General features: G+C 43.8%; 1 protein-coding gene across 1 annotated transcript in view; it reads right to left on the reverse strand.

Moving 5' to 3' along the window:
• RORA (RAR related orphan receptor A) overlaps positions 1–14,085 on the reverse strand; it is a 358,958-nt gene extending 344,873 nt beyond the window's left edge. The window contains exon 1 of the mRNA XM_036389356.2: positions 13,847–14,085. Coding sequence (XP_036245249.1) covers positions 13,847–14,021 — 175 coding nt within the window. The 5' untranslated portion in view covers positions 14,022–14,085. The remainder of the gene's footprint in view (positions 1–13,846) is intronic.
• Between the last annotated feature and the right edge of the window lie 238 nt (positions 14,086–14,323).

A 14,323-nucleotide genomic window follows, 5' to 3' on the forward strand; every position in this document is an offset into this window, starting at 1 on the left:
TACTGAGCACAGCAAGTCTGGACACCTGGATCCAGGTGACCAAATGGGATAGTCAGAAAAGCACATCACATCCACACCATGTCCTTCCAGTCTCACCATGTGAGGATTGAAACAAACGTGAAGGAATGGATACTCTCCCACTTGAAATATTGATGAGAACATTCAAACAACAATGGGAAACAAGTTAACAACCACATCTCTGTCATTGGAAGGAATTTTTCCTCCAAACTGTCTTTAAGGAAAATGTTAAGAGGCTAATTATTATGGCAATGCCTCAAATAAAGTGTCTTTACATGTATTAGGAACTTCTCTACAGATTAGAAGCCTACCTGATATTGCAAAACTAAGTGATTGCCATTTTGCTATTAACTGCACATTAGAAGACAAATTACAAATAAAAGTGTAATCTCTAAAAGTTGGCAAGTAGAGTGCTTAGTCCTTAATAAAGGCTGGTGGAAGTCATGCAGAATAGCTTCATATGATTTAAATCTAAAGTATGGTTTAAATTTAAATTACCTTCAAGGTATTAAAAATCTCTAATGCTTTAATTTTAATATAGCTTAATTATTCACTATACATTCTTGGTTTGTGTCTATATGCTTTTCCCTCAGTAAAGTCCAGCAGTTTATAAGACTCTCTGCTTAAAATATGGAAAAAAGGGCAAAATAGCAAAACCAGGAAAAATATGACAAAAAGGGGAAATCAAAAGCAACGTGTTTGCATCTAATGTAGAAATAATTACTTTTATGGAGAAACATCACATAGAGATGTCAGGATTACACAAAAATTTCAAGTGTTTACATTTACATTTAAATGTGGTTTCAAAATCAGACTAAGACAGACTAAAACCAAGCTTCTCTGTGCTGATCTGGTCAAAGTATGCTGAAAAATACTTAGAGCATGTAAGAACGTCCACCAAAAGAAGGAATGCTGCTTACCTCCTGCCATTCATCAATTTTTTATCAAGTTTTAATATACAACATACTGCAAAATCTTTTTGTTGCACACCCCAGGTCTGCAGTGTCCAGTTTGCTGGGGAATCTGAAGTCTTTCATATAAATAAATATAAATATAAATATAAATATAAATATAAATATAAATATAAATATAAATATAAATATAAATATAAATATAAATATAAATATAAATATAAATATAAATATATAAATCCAGGTAACTCCCCCGAGCAGCAGTGGTGTAACTGCACCTTGGTAAGGGCTGAGCAGAGACAGATCCCTGCAATCTCCTGAGGATTGTTAAGCACTGCCTGTAGAGCAGAGCCTCTGCTAACACAGCAATGACAAATAAAGTTGCTGTCCTCCCCAGCCCCCACTACCTCCAGCACATCAAGCTATAACTCAATAAAGAGCAATTTTTAAGGAAACAAACCCCACAACAATGATGCTGGTTTTGCTACACTTGGACACACAACAAACTGATAAATGCTCCCTTCTGCTGGCATGGCTGCACCCACACCAGCAGTTCAGACTGCAGTGCCAGGGAGAGTGTGGAATTTTCAGCTCCTGTGCCAACAAAACCCACAGGTACCCCAGGACACGTGCATGGAGCTGGTCTGACAAAAGGACACCTAGACCAGATGCTGGGCAAGAAGAAAAACCATTAAGGCACAGCTGCTGCCTCCTCATCCAACATGGACAGAGGGAAAAATGCCAAATTTCTTCACACCTGTCCTTCTGAGGGGAATGGACACCTAAAAAGTCAAACTTCAAGTACCTTTATAGCACTTCAGTGGTCTGGTGCTGCTAACTCAGTCCACAGACAGGGAAACAATGGGGCACCTCTCTTAGACCTTTCTGTGTCCCCAGCATTTGACCCTCAGCACATCTCAGCACAGAGCATGGCCCACAAGCACTTCCAAGATTTCTCAACTCTGATCCTAACCTGAATAAACCTGAAGGAGCAACATTTCTGATGCAGCAACCTGCAATCCCTATTTCCATGCAGGGAAATGAGAGGAATGAATGAAATGGGAACAGAGTCCAGAATCCATAAAACGCTCACTCTGACATTCCACCTTTACTCTGTCCCCTCTCACACATTACAGTGTCCCCTCACATATATTACAGTAACACGTGATGCCTTCATTACCTTATTGCCCTAACACAGTTTTAGGCACATCATGTCCCCAATAAATTCATTATAGCTTTAGACTTTTTCTGACAAATACCACACAGGCAGGAGAGCAGTTCTAAAGCATCTTGGAATGTTATGACACTAAGATTTAAGTAAGTCAGTATAAATAAAATTACTGCTGTAACTGAAATATATTCTGCTCCTAAGGGAGAAAGGACACAAGACAGAAAGTAACATGAATCCTGAATTTCATGTGTACCATTACTTGACTACTTTTTAAAGTAATTTCTCTTACCAACAAAAACCAGTTGGTAGTAGCCTCTAATATTATGTTTAGTGCTTTTCCAAAGAGCCCAAATTCTGTCCCAGGACTGCCTACCACAACACAAATGCAGCCCTCAAGACGCTGACAAGGGTTTGAAGAAGGAACTTCTTCAGAGATGCCTCACAAGTTCACACCAAACAACAACAACAATAACAACAGGTATCTTTGTAGAAACTACCAATCCCAAGCCCTTCCCCCCAAATAAAAGCACCAGGGAAAACAGTACAAGCCTTTTCAAGAGAAGCCTGGAACTTACTATCTCACCATTTAGGTGACAAGATGTGTTTGCTTCATAAAGAGTCCTCACAGCACCCCACAGTTAGTTCACAACTCTTTTTCTTTTTTTTTTTTTTCCAAATATTTGCACTGCTGCTGGACCATAAAAACAGGCTTTCATTTTAATCTGCTTAACACACTGTGGGAAAGGGCTTCTAATTTCACAGGACCGAGATAAAACAAATAATTCATATAACACATTAGCACACATCTGTGGCAAAAGAATTTAGTCAGAGCTCATTGGAAACAATAGGGTGCTGCAGCAAATCTGAGGCAACTGTCTGAGACCACACCATGCACTAAAACACATTTCATTACATTCCACAGCAAAGACAAGATCACAGAATAAGAATATATTAATTGTACAGAGGAAATAAGGCAGTAAATTCCCCTCCCTTCAGCAGACACTGTAGCTTCCCCCACTACTCCAGTTCTTTTGCAAATGTTTGGGGTTTTTTTTTTCCAGGCCATTCTCCAAATCAGTCATCTTTCTTTTGTGCCCTTTCATTACACTTCTTCCTTAAGTTCCACATCTTTCTTTTACTGTTCATTACCCAAAACTACCCTGCTCCCCCTTTGGCTTCATTTACTTCCTTTCTGGGTTTGTTTTTACATTTTCTATTGCTGCCTTTCCAGAGCCAAGTTTGCTTCCAGTGTGCGTTCTGCTGTGTGCAGAGAAAAGCAATGCAACAAAATATTTTCAGTATATTGGCATGAGTCCCCACCTCACCACTTGTGATCATTTGCTCTCAAATCCCTAAAGACATTCTGCTTTGAACCTCTGCTGTGGCAAAGAAAACAAAGGATACGTGGAAGAAATTCTGAGGAGACTTGCCAATTGCAGAGATCTGTGACAAGCCATTTCTGCAGTCTCTAAAGTGGGCTGAAAACAACAGGAAGGTGGACTTGGAAACCCAACACTGAGGCCAAACACAGCTTGCTAAATGGAAGCCCCTGGTTATCTGTAAACCTAGCTGCTCTGCTAATCCTGCCTTCATCCAGAAGCTTTTGTCCTTATCCTCTCTAAGGTGAATGTTGTATGGGGGAGTGTTCTTCAGAGAATTGAAACCAAAGATTTTAGTGACAGACTGCCTTGAGCACTGCTGGGGAAAGTTAATGACTAGCTAGAATTTTGGAAGGATTTTCCTTCCGTTTCAAAAGCAAAACAAAAAATCTTCCCTTGTTCTTTGGCACAGCCTTGGATTCTGCACTGCATGTCACACTAAAGCATCTCTGGGATACTGCTGACCTGGCCTGGTAATGTCAGTGGGGTATTATTATCCAAAAAATTAACAACTGCAAGTTTTCATGAACTAGAACTGGGAATCTCTAAAAGGAGGCCAAGTGGTATAGAGTGATTTACTCAGAAAAAAAAACCAAAACAAATCAGGAAAATAATTCAGTTATGATCAAACCACGTTAGAGGCAGCCAATATCGAGAGAGAAAAATGCCAATAAGGCAGGCCACCTCAACAGACAGCTTATTAAATTCTCTGAAGCTAAATCCCTACAATCAGTTCACCTTTCCCTTCTTTTTTTTCCATCACAAAACATAAAAGACTTTTTGACTGTTATAAGGACAGAGCTAAGGTGTCAGTGGCTACAAATTAAAACCTTTAGTAAACTTAGCAAACACACTCCATATACAGCAACAGACAAGTGCAGCTCAGGTTCTGTACCTGAGGAAATTCTTGCTCATCTCCTAACAGCTGTTCTGAAGTAGGGATAGAAATTCTTCTCCAGCAATGAAGCCAATGAAGTATGATCCTGAAAGCAAAATTACAGCAGGGTAACAATGTATCTGCCAAAATAATGACCACTACTCACCCAGCCCTACCTACCATGAAAAATAGTTAATTCATCTTTTATCCAGAGTCATTTTCATTGGTGCTAAAATTTCTTATTTTTCTTAAACCATTTCCCAGTGCAGTTCTTGATTCCTTGCAGCTCTCTCCTGGTGTAACTGCACCCTGAGTTTTACCCTGCACTGAAGGGTCCTATCAGGGACATCAACAGAACCATCCAGGATGCTCAGTATTAAGCACACACATCAACTGTCACAGATCCAGCCTCTGCCAGGACAGCAGAACACCTCTAATGGTCAAGGGCTACTTTTGTGCTGCCAACATAGGACTGACCTAATCTGATCTCTGCCAGATTCACACTCATGAAAATCAGATCACTTCTTAAAAATACACCTGATTCCAGCAGAAAATTACAACATTAAGAGTGCTGAGTGGAAATGAAATCTCTAGATACAACTTTGTGGTTTGGTTTTTTAAAGACTCTCCAAGTGTAAGGCCTGCCTGGCTATTGATGGATGGGCAGGATTGCTAAGGGGCTGAAAGCACACCACCACTGCACATTGCTTTGTCCATTATTCCTCCAAGCACCAGCCCTGGAAAGGGCTGCTTTTGTGCTCTAACTGACTTCCATGTGCTATCTCAGAAGCTCTCTGACTCCACACAAGATGTCAGCGGTTCAGAGGATACTTCATTAGAGTTTTTAAAAGGCCTCTCTAACAAGCCAGGCAGTAAAGGACCCTTTGCTAACTTCTATAATGACAACACAAATGACTAACCAAACTCCTCCTGAAGATTACACAAATGAAGCAAGACTCAGAGAGAGGTTTCTGATATGCCCTAGTTTCCTTTGAGACCCATTTTATTTTATTTTTTAATATACAAAGGATTTAAGAGATGCTTTATGCTGACAGGTTTCTTACTTCAAGTAAAGTATTAGCAAAAGCTGTACTTTAGACTGTCTTATCAAATTTCAAGACTTCTTTCAAAGAAATAGTTTAAACCTTACCTTTCCACCCTTAGTTAAAAGATGCAATGCAGCAGAGGCCTCTGATTTACATTTGGCACAGACTTTGGCAAAGTCATCTATTAGTTCATAAAAAGGCATTCTTTCCTACCTCTACATTTGAAGAGAAACTCTGAGGGGAAATCCTACTTTAAAGTATTCTTGTAATTCCACTACAGGAATAAAATAAACCCCATAATCAGTATTTCACAAGTCTTGGCCTTGGTTTTATCCTTGACTGTATCTAACAGACCTTGCTTCAGCGCCAAAACAGTCAGGCCAAGCTCTACTAATACATAATTTAAATTTTCCCAATGGTGTCTACAGTTTTGCATATATATTTATTTCAGAAGTGCATGGCATACACTTCTACATAACTATGGAAAAAATTCCTGTCTCACAGGTCAGGAGCTGGCAATGCTATTGAATACACATCAACAGCACTTTGCTCTATGGTCTGCCTCTGGGGTTTGATTTTTATTTTTCCTTCTGTCTTCTTTCAGCCATATTGTCAAAACTAGCTGCAGAGTTCCGGGCCATATATTCCCCATTCTTCACAGAAACCACCTCTTTGGACAAGCATGCCACTTTAAAAGATATTTATAAATGTAATAAACTAATATTAAAGAAAAAGAAAAGGAGAGGGGGCTCTCTGTCCAACCTCCTTCTAGGGGTTATAATTTCCATCATCTCTGCATATTAAATATTTCAATACATTTGAAGAGTTGCAGAACTAAAGCACACAGACATATTGTTAATTAATGCTGTAAATACCCCACAGTCTGTATGAAATGAAACATTTGAAAAGAACAGCAGCCCCACAGTTTTTCACCCCATGATCACTACACCTGCCTCATTAATCTCCTGCACCCATGTGAAGTAAATACATAGTACAACTACAAACTAAAAATCAACAAAGCCCTTAAAATGGTTTAATTTGATTCTGCAAGGGAGGTTATCATAATCCAACTCTGCTTTCTCACATTCTGCTGGCAATTTCCCTCAGCTCAGTTTCCACACTAACTTTGTTCTCCATCTCACAATCTATCATGCTGTTATAATGCCAGCTCAAACGCTGTTTGTAACAGCGCAGCAATTTCTCTGAAGTTGCCAGCTTCATAGTGTGTTCCTTTAGAAGTGCATGGAAATTATTAGATTAAATTACAAATGAAAGACTCTGCAGTTGGTCATTATTACCAGGACATTCATGTACATTCAGTTGATCAGGAATTCTGACTTCTGTTCCTTTGCAGATCTTCTGTTTATACTCTGTTCTGCCAACTTACATGGGAAGTGAAATTGAAGACAACTGGAAAAGAGCTGTATTTTCCCCACAGTCACCAATATCCTCACAAGACAAGGCTTGACACCCACCTCCCCCATTCCCTACTGGCTTAGTGTCAAGAGATCCCCTAGAACCATTTTTAAAACCTCTGTGAATACGAGCACATCTCACAGACAGCAACTCCCTATTTAGGGAATTCACCAGAAAAGAAATTTGCTTTACAAAGCAAGACCTGCAACATCCCAGGCGTCCCCCCTGGTTTATAAGATTTCACATACCAGCATGGAACCAAACAATTAATACATCCAGCAATACCTGAAAACATTGATCATTCTGCAACTGGTGATCACAATAGGGTAAGCAGCAGGATCTTCAATTATCTCACTGCTGGGGGTATCATTTTCAGGAAGGTATTTCAAACCAATTTCTTGACCATACACTACCACTGAAAATATCTAGTAATTTTCTACAGGAATAGAGCTGTTTGACCCAATTCCAATGCAGATAATTATATTATCTGTATCCAAAATCCCTCTGAGTGTTTCAATCAGGTATGGTATTCTTCACTTTCCGTTCTGATCTGCTTAGCACGGCTGAGCACCATTAAACAGCTGTCAGATTCCACACAAGAAGTGGCTGGATTTCAGTAATAAGCAAAATGGCTCCCAATAGTGTTTAAAACACCTGGGGATCTTTCCAAATGAACAGTGCAATGAGGCTAAACTATAGGATTAAACTGCTGTAAAATAAGCCCCACAATTTCTTCATGAAAATACACACCCCAATACACTTGGTCTCTGAAGAGCTCAGTTGTTGCCAAGAATGAAACATACCTAGATGAGACTTCAGATAACGGTATGAGGAATAATTCACAACCTTTACATTCAAGAAATTAGACAATTAACTCCTCCTGACACACAGCCCAAGCTGTTCTCATGTTTCTATCAGCACAGACCATCTACAACAGATATGCTGAAGTGCTAAACTGTGAGTCATTGAACAGAGCTCGCTGTTAGTTCAGCTATCACAAAATAAAATACCAGGCTCTTCTTCATTTTCAGTCCACAGAGGTTTTATAGAAAACATTTAAAGAAGAAGTGAGCTAACTGATTGTGAATACAGTTACTCAGAAGTGAAAAGAAGGTTTCTAATCATCAGACAGCAAAGCTGTAGAGGAGCCTCCTATCAGAACACCTGGACCAAAAAAAACCCCCTAACAACCCTAAAAACGAAGTGTGATCTGTTTCTGACACCAAATATGCAGCAAGGGTCTAGTGACAGCAGGGGACTCAGACTCTGCTCTGCAGGGCCCTCCTCTGCACACCTGCAAGAATCTGTGCAGGTAAGGATGTGTGACCTGTCTGCCAGCTGTGAGAACCAATAAAACCAACAGCTCTGTACAGTGTATTTCCAAAGGGATTATCAGGGCTACAAAGGCAGCCCCAGCAATAGGTGAAATGCAAAATACTTGAAAAAAGAGTCAAACAAGACAGCAGAAATCTGCATATGAAGTGTGGATGCTTCCACACATGCAGGAAGTTTCTTCAACACTTTTCCCACCAGAACTTCCTCTTCTGCCAAAACCATAGAAAACTGCAGAACCTCCTCAGCAAACTCAGGTCCAGGTAAAAGTGTGACAAAAAATAATTCAGCCTCTCTTGGGAAGCAGACACTGCTCCCCACTCCAGCATCCCACCCAAGGGCCCTGGGCTGCCAGGCAGGCTCTTGCCAGGACGGACAGACAGACAGCTGAGGGGTGACAGCTGCCTTGCAGCACGGCAATGGAAGGGCCTGAGTCAAGTGCATTGGTGCATTCTGACAGCTCCTGTGAACTACCTGGGCCCAGCATTCCCCTCTGCCTGCTGCAGAAACAGCTGTGTGACAGCAGCTGCAGCTGCCACTGCAGCCCCTCTGCTCCCCGAGCAGCAGCGAGAAGCACAGAGCCTGCGAGCAACCCCCAAGCTGCACAGCACCACACTCCCAGTGCATTTAGATATACTCCAAATTCGAATTTATTCTCATTTTTTTCAATTCATTTCAATTTCATTTTTTCCTACAAGTGCCTGTCACTGAAAACACACTCTTAAAAATATTTCAGTAAAAATGGATCACCTATTCACAAATTAATTTCAAGAGTGATACAGATATCGCAGTAATTTAAAACGAGGTTGGGTTTTCTCCTCTTTTCACTGGGATAGCTCTCAGATTAAACCCAGCAAAATTGACTGAGTCATTTCAGGTTTTCCCCAACACGTATTTTTGTAGCTTAAAAACAAATATCAGAAGGGAAAAAGAAAAAAAAAAAAAAAATGAACCTCCCAAAGCTGAAATTGCTCTTTCCATTCGGATGCAGTGCTATACCCAAACTGAAATTGTCACACAGCCCGTTAATCTCCATTACAAACTATGTTCTTTATTTAGTAAAATTACAGCATTTGGTTGAATGATAACAGTATTTACATACTGGTTTATGAGCTCCTGAGATGTTTCTCAAGCAAATAAAATAAGAGAATAGGTTACGGTTTATTGGAATAAGAGAACTGCATTGTTCCTAGGAGAACAACATACTGCTGCTATTATTGCTCCTATGCTACAAATGTTTAAAACAATGCTGTACTTTAAAGGATTCAAAGCACATATCATCTACCAAAATAGGACTAAATCAGTGGTGCATGCAGAATAGTCCCCAGTGATAACAAAGACAACCCAAAGAATCTACAGAAAGCATTCAAATTTACAAAATTCAAAGAGTCCTCCTGAAAACAACTTGCAAAATTTCGTATTGTGGCTATGCTCTGTAGAATAGAATTCCAGAAATTGATAAAATCTTGGGGGAAAAAGGTATTTGTAAAGAAAAGAACACTACAAACCTATTGTTGTCACTATTAATTATATTACATCCCTACTTGTGGAGCATCACCCAAATTTTAAAAAAAGAACAAAAGCAACATGTCATAATCTACCAGTAGAGACAGGATCAGGATAAACAGATGACATCCAAAGGGCTCTGGAAAACAGCAAATACACCCAGAACCTCAACAGCAAGAAAAGAATAACAAGCACCTACGTAGCTGCAGTTTTCAATTAATAAATATTAAGCATCATGTAAGTATTTGCACATAGCATCATCCAGTGATGGAAGAGCTGTCTTAAATATTTTTCAGCAAGACATCCTCTCTTGACTTACCTCTGAGACCAAGAGCTCAGCTCCATACAAACTAAGCACTTTCTAGCAGATTTAAAAGCTTTTTATGTACTGTGCTTTCTAATGAGCCAGTAGTTCTCTACTAAAATAGAGTTTATTCAATTACAACTATTTCTAGGGGGACTAATAGAATATTAAGCCTGAGACTGCAGCATGGGTAGAGCTCCATGGACATCCAAGCCTGCAAAGTGAAAGAAATGTCAATAAAAGCCAGAGTCCAGGGCCAGGGAAGCATTCCTTCTACCAAGCATGGCAAACCACAAACCCTTGTTGCAGAACACACACACACACACACTCAGACTGAAATCCAACCTGCTGGTCAGTGACTGGTCTTCAGAAAATTTTAACAACTACTGTCAGCAGTAAAAACATGCCTGTGGGGGAAAACCAGGCCTTTTAATCCATTTCTGCTTTTTCCAGTATGGTGACAATTCCCTAACAATCAGTTTTAATATCAGACTGCAGGGAATTTTTTGAAGCCTGCAAGTATGCATGCATGCCCCCACATACTAAATATATCACATAACAATTCCCCATTTGAAAAGTGCTTTTGGTAACTCAGAATTTATGTTTTCAAGTTAAGTATTCTACGCAGCAACAAAACCAGCATAACCTCTGCAAAATAAAAACCAGGTTATGTAAGGATCTGGCGGTAGAGACAGGTTTGCATATCAAGCAATAAAGTATTTTGAAGTTATAATATTATAATAACTAAAGCTTCACTTAAGAATTTATTCCACAGCAAACTTTCCCCAATTCTCTATCCACAGTCCTCTCTTTAATTTTGTTTTCCTCATTCCTTATGTACACTGCTTATTATAAATCCTGATGTATCAAAGCAGCTTTGCAATGTGTGCTGCTATGAAAATTAAGGATATGAAACAAATATTTGTAGTGTTTTCCAAGTCAAAAATAAGGTTTTTTACACTTAGACAGGTGTATAAATGTGTACATATACCTAAATATCTGTGTATTTGTATCTATCCTCCACACAGCTCTCATAAGTGTCCAGAGCTGCCTGCTTACAACACATGGCAGAATTGAGACCCAAACAAGTAAATTTCTGAACTCAATACATAGCTGAACATATGAGCTTGAAAGGTAACAGTTCTAAAAATAATTTCACCTTTACTAGTCACACATTAAGGTCACATTGTTGCCATAAGATATAAAGGACCCTATTAGAAATCAAAAGGCAAGAAGTCAAGTGCTATTTCAATAGCTTAAAAAAATGTCAAAACCCCAAACCTACAAGTCTACAGGGACCCCTTACACCTAATCCATCCATCAAGTCCTGACTTCAAGGAGGCCAAAGTGTTGTCATTGTCATGTTTTCCTGTGTGGTTCTGTACCTCCAGGTTTTAACTATTAGAAAGGCACAATCAGCTGGTGTATACTGTATAGATTGTATAGGTCAATTTACTTCCAATACACTAATTTATGCAACATTAGCACAGAATGCCAGCCACAATTCCCTTACTGTTTGCACTCTAGGAGTAGACTTGTATTTTCTGCCAACTCCATTACATCATCCGAAAAAACCCAAACACTCTTTTTTTTTTTTTTTTTTTTTCCCCAAATCCCTGCCACTCTTCTTTTCCTTCTCCCCTGTCCCTTCCCAAACCACACGGCAATTCCTGCCGGGAGCTTTATTTCTCCGTGCAGCCCGCAGAGCCCCGGCGCGCAGGGCTCTGGCCATTGTGTCGCCGGGGATGCCTCCCTCCATCACTGACCTTCGCTTTCCCACTCAGACTGTTACATAACGCAGTGCCTGCCTGCGTGCGGCGGCTGCGAGCCCGGGCGAGCGGCGGCGTGTGCCGGGCCCCTGCTCCTGCCCCTTCCCCAGCGAGGCCCGGGCCAGGGGGGACATGTGGGTCAGCAGGTTAGCAGGAGCAGAGCCCCAACAATTCGGGACCGCCGGGGAAACACTCTCACCGCCGGAGCCTCCCGGGCTTCCCAGCACCGCCCCCCCCCCGCTCCTTTTCGCATCCATAGAGAAGCGACAGCCGAGTGTTACATAATTGATGGGATCCCAAAGTTGCCCCCCTCCCCAAAGGCGGCGGGGCCGGCTGCCGGCTGCCTCCCGCCGGCCCCGCGCCCCGGCAGCACCATCTGCCCGCGCCGCGGAGCGCTGGGCCGGAGAGCCGGGAGGGGGGGCGTTGTGTAACACCCGCCAACTACGGCCGGCTCCGCAAACATCCAGAAAACTCCCCGACAAATTAAGGAAATTTTCTCCAGTGTTTCTGATTAACCTCGTTACATAAGGCGCTTGCATTCCAAATCCACTCTCGCAAGCTCTAAATATACCCCGCGCAGCCAAACGCTCCCTGCGCACACGCCCGTGGCCACCCGGCCTCCTCCGGCCGAGCCCGCTCCTCCTCGCCTCGGCATCCGCCGAACGGCGCGCTCCCTGCTCGCAAATCGCCTCTAATTAAATGTTTCGGCGTGTGACATCTCGATGGCTTTTACTGTACGCGGATTCCCTGAGTGGGAAGCTGCCTGGGAAGGGGGGGTGTGGCCAAAAGGGGAAAAATACTGTAAAACACAAGCCAACACATGATCAGCCATATTCCAACCTACAACCCGAACCCCCTCCGTCCGAGCAGAGACGGTCTCGCCACCGCCGGCGGCCGGGCATCGCTGCCCTGCCCCGCCGGCGGCTGCCGAGGGGGCTGCGCTCCCGCCGGGCACGTACTTTTCTCCGCCCGTCATTTCTTTCAACAGCCGTGTGTATTATTACATAGCGTTATTTAATTCATTTTTACCCAGCACCGAGGGATTTTACCGAGCGAAGCCTCTCTAGCGCGCTCCCCCTCTTGTAGGAGCAACGCTTCATAAATTATTTACAAGTAATTAAAGCCGCAGCCTCCTCCCTCTCGCACGTCTCGGCAAAACTCCGGCGGCGTTTGAAGCCGGGCCGCGCTCGGTGGCCGCGGCGGGAGCAGCCGGCCCCGCACGGCCCCGCACGGCCCCGCTCCGCTCCGCCCGGCAGCGCGCAGCTCTCCCGCCGCCGGCGCGGCTCGGGCGCTACCGCGGCTGACGCCAAACTTCACCGCCCTGAGCACCTCCAGAGCCGACCCGCACGACTCCGGGGCGCAACCTGAGGCAGGAGGGCTTTGACAGCTGGCGGCGGAAAAGGGGGGCTCGTTTGCTCGCAGCGTTTTATTCGGGGGCCGGCGGAGAGCGGTAAGGGAACCCCCGGGCGCACGGAGACCCTCTGCGAAGTTGGGCACCTCAACAACAGCAGCTACGAGATCATCCGCTCCGCGATGAAATAATTTTTAAGATACACTTAAATGAATTAAGGGAAAACAGCGCGCAACAGAGTGAATAAGTCACCCGCAAACCGCAAATCTCCTGTTTAATCACAGATCCCCCATTCACAACAAGCCACAGCACACCAGTTGAGAAACTGTCAAAAGGAGACAGACGAGGGGGAGAAAAAAGGGGGGGAGGAAGGACACTGCAGCTTTAAAAGTTTGTTCCCTTGAATCCCAATACTCCTGCTGTTGCTTTATATATTTATAAAATTATGTAATTTCAGGGGCACAGTACCCATCCGGATACCACAGGCAATAAACGAGAGGGACAGGAAAGCACCAAACACCGCTCAATATTTTCATTGCATTTGTCCCTCCTCCTGCAGCAATTAAAAGAAGCTATAAAAGTTTGCAAGGTTTTGCAGGGGGTACAAGCCCGGCTTGTTTGCGTGCGCGGCTTCAACAAGCACGAGCAATAAACCAGGGGATTAAATTGCTGCATTTCCCCCTTCTCTCTTACCCCCCTCTTCCTATTCCCACCCACCCCCGATCCCACTCCCCCGGCCCCCTCCCCCTTCCCCAAGTCTCCCTACCTCTGCTGCTGCTGCTGCTGCTGGAGTAGCTCTGCCTGCGGACGGGAGCCGGCGCATCGCTTTTCCGGGCAGGCTCCAGGTTCACCGGGGTGTCCCTGGCGCCGGCGGCCGCCTCGGAGACGCTGCTGCCCGGCTCACTGGCTGCTGGATCGGGGGCTGCCGGAGCCGACTCCATGTTTTTCCCAATGTAGATCGCTTGGAGATGGCGAGCTCCTACACTCCCTCTATCTTCTGTTTCCAGCGCAACTCTATGGTAGGAAAGCAGAAGGGAGAGAGCGAGCGTGATCCAGATGGGATGTGAGCTTGCCTGGCTGTGACCACAAGCAGCGCTAGCGAGAGCTGCACACCCCCCCGCCCCCGCACCCCCCGCGCTCCGCCGCCAGCCCCGCGCCCCACGCCCGGCACCGCCGCCCTCCGCCCGGCCCCGGGACCCGCGCCCGCCGGCAGCGCCCGGCTCCGCGAGGGGCGGCGGCCGCG

Source organism: Molothrus ater, chromosome 13 (genome assembly GCF_012460135.2).
Source record: "Molothrus ater isolate BHLD 08-10-18 breed brown headed cowbird chromosome 13, BPBGC_Mater_1.1, whole genome shotgun sequence".
Classification (NCBI taxonomy): domain Eukaryota; kingdom Metazoa; phylum Chordata; class Aves; order Passeriformes; family Icteridae; genus Molothrus; species Molothrus ater.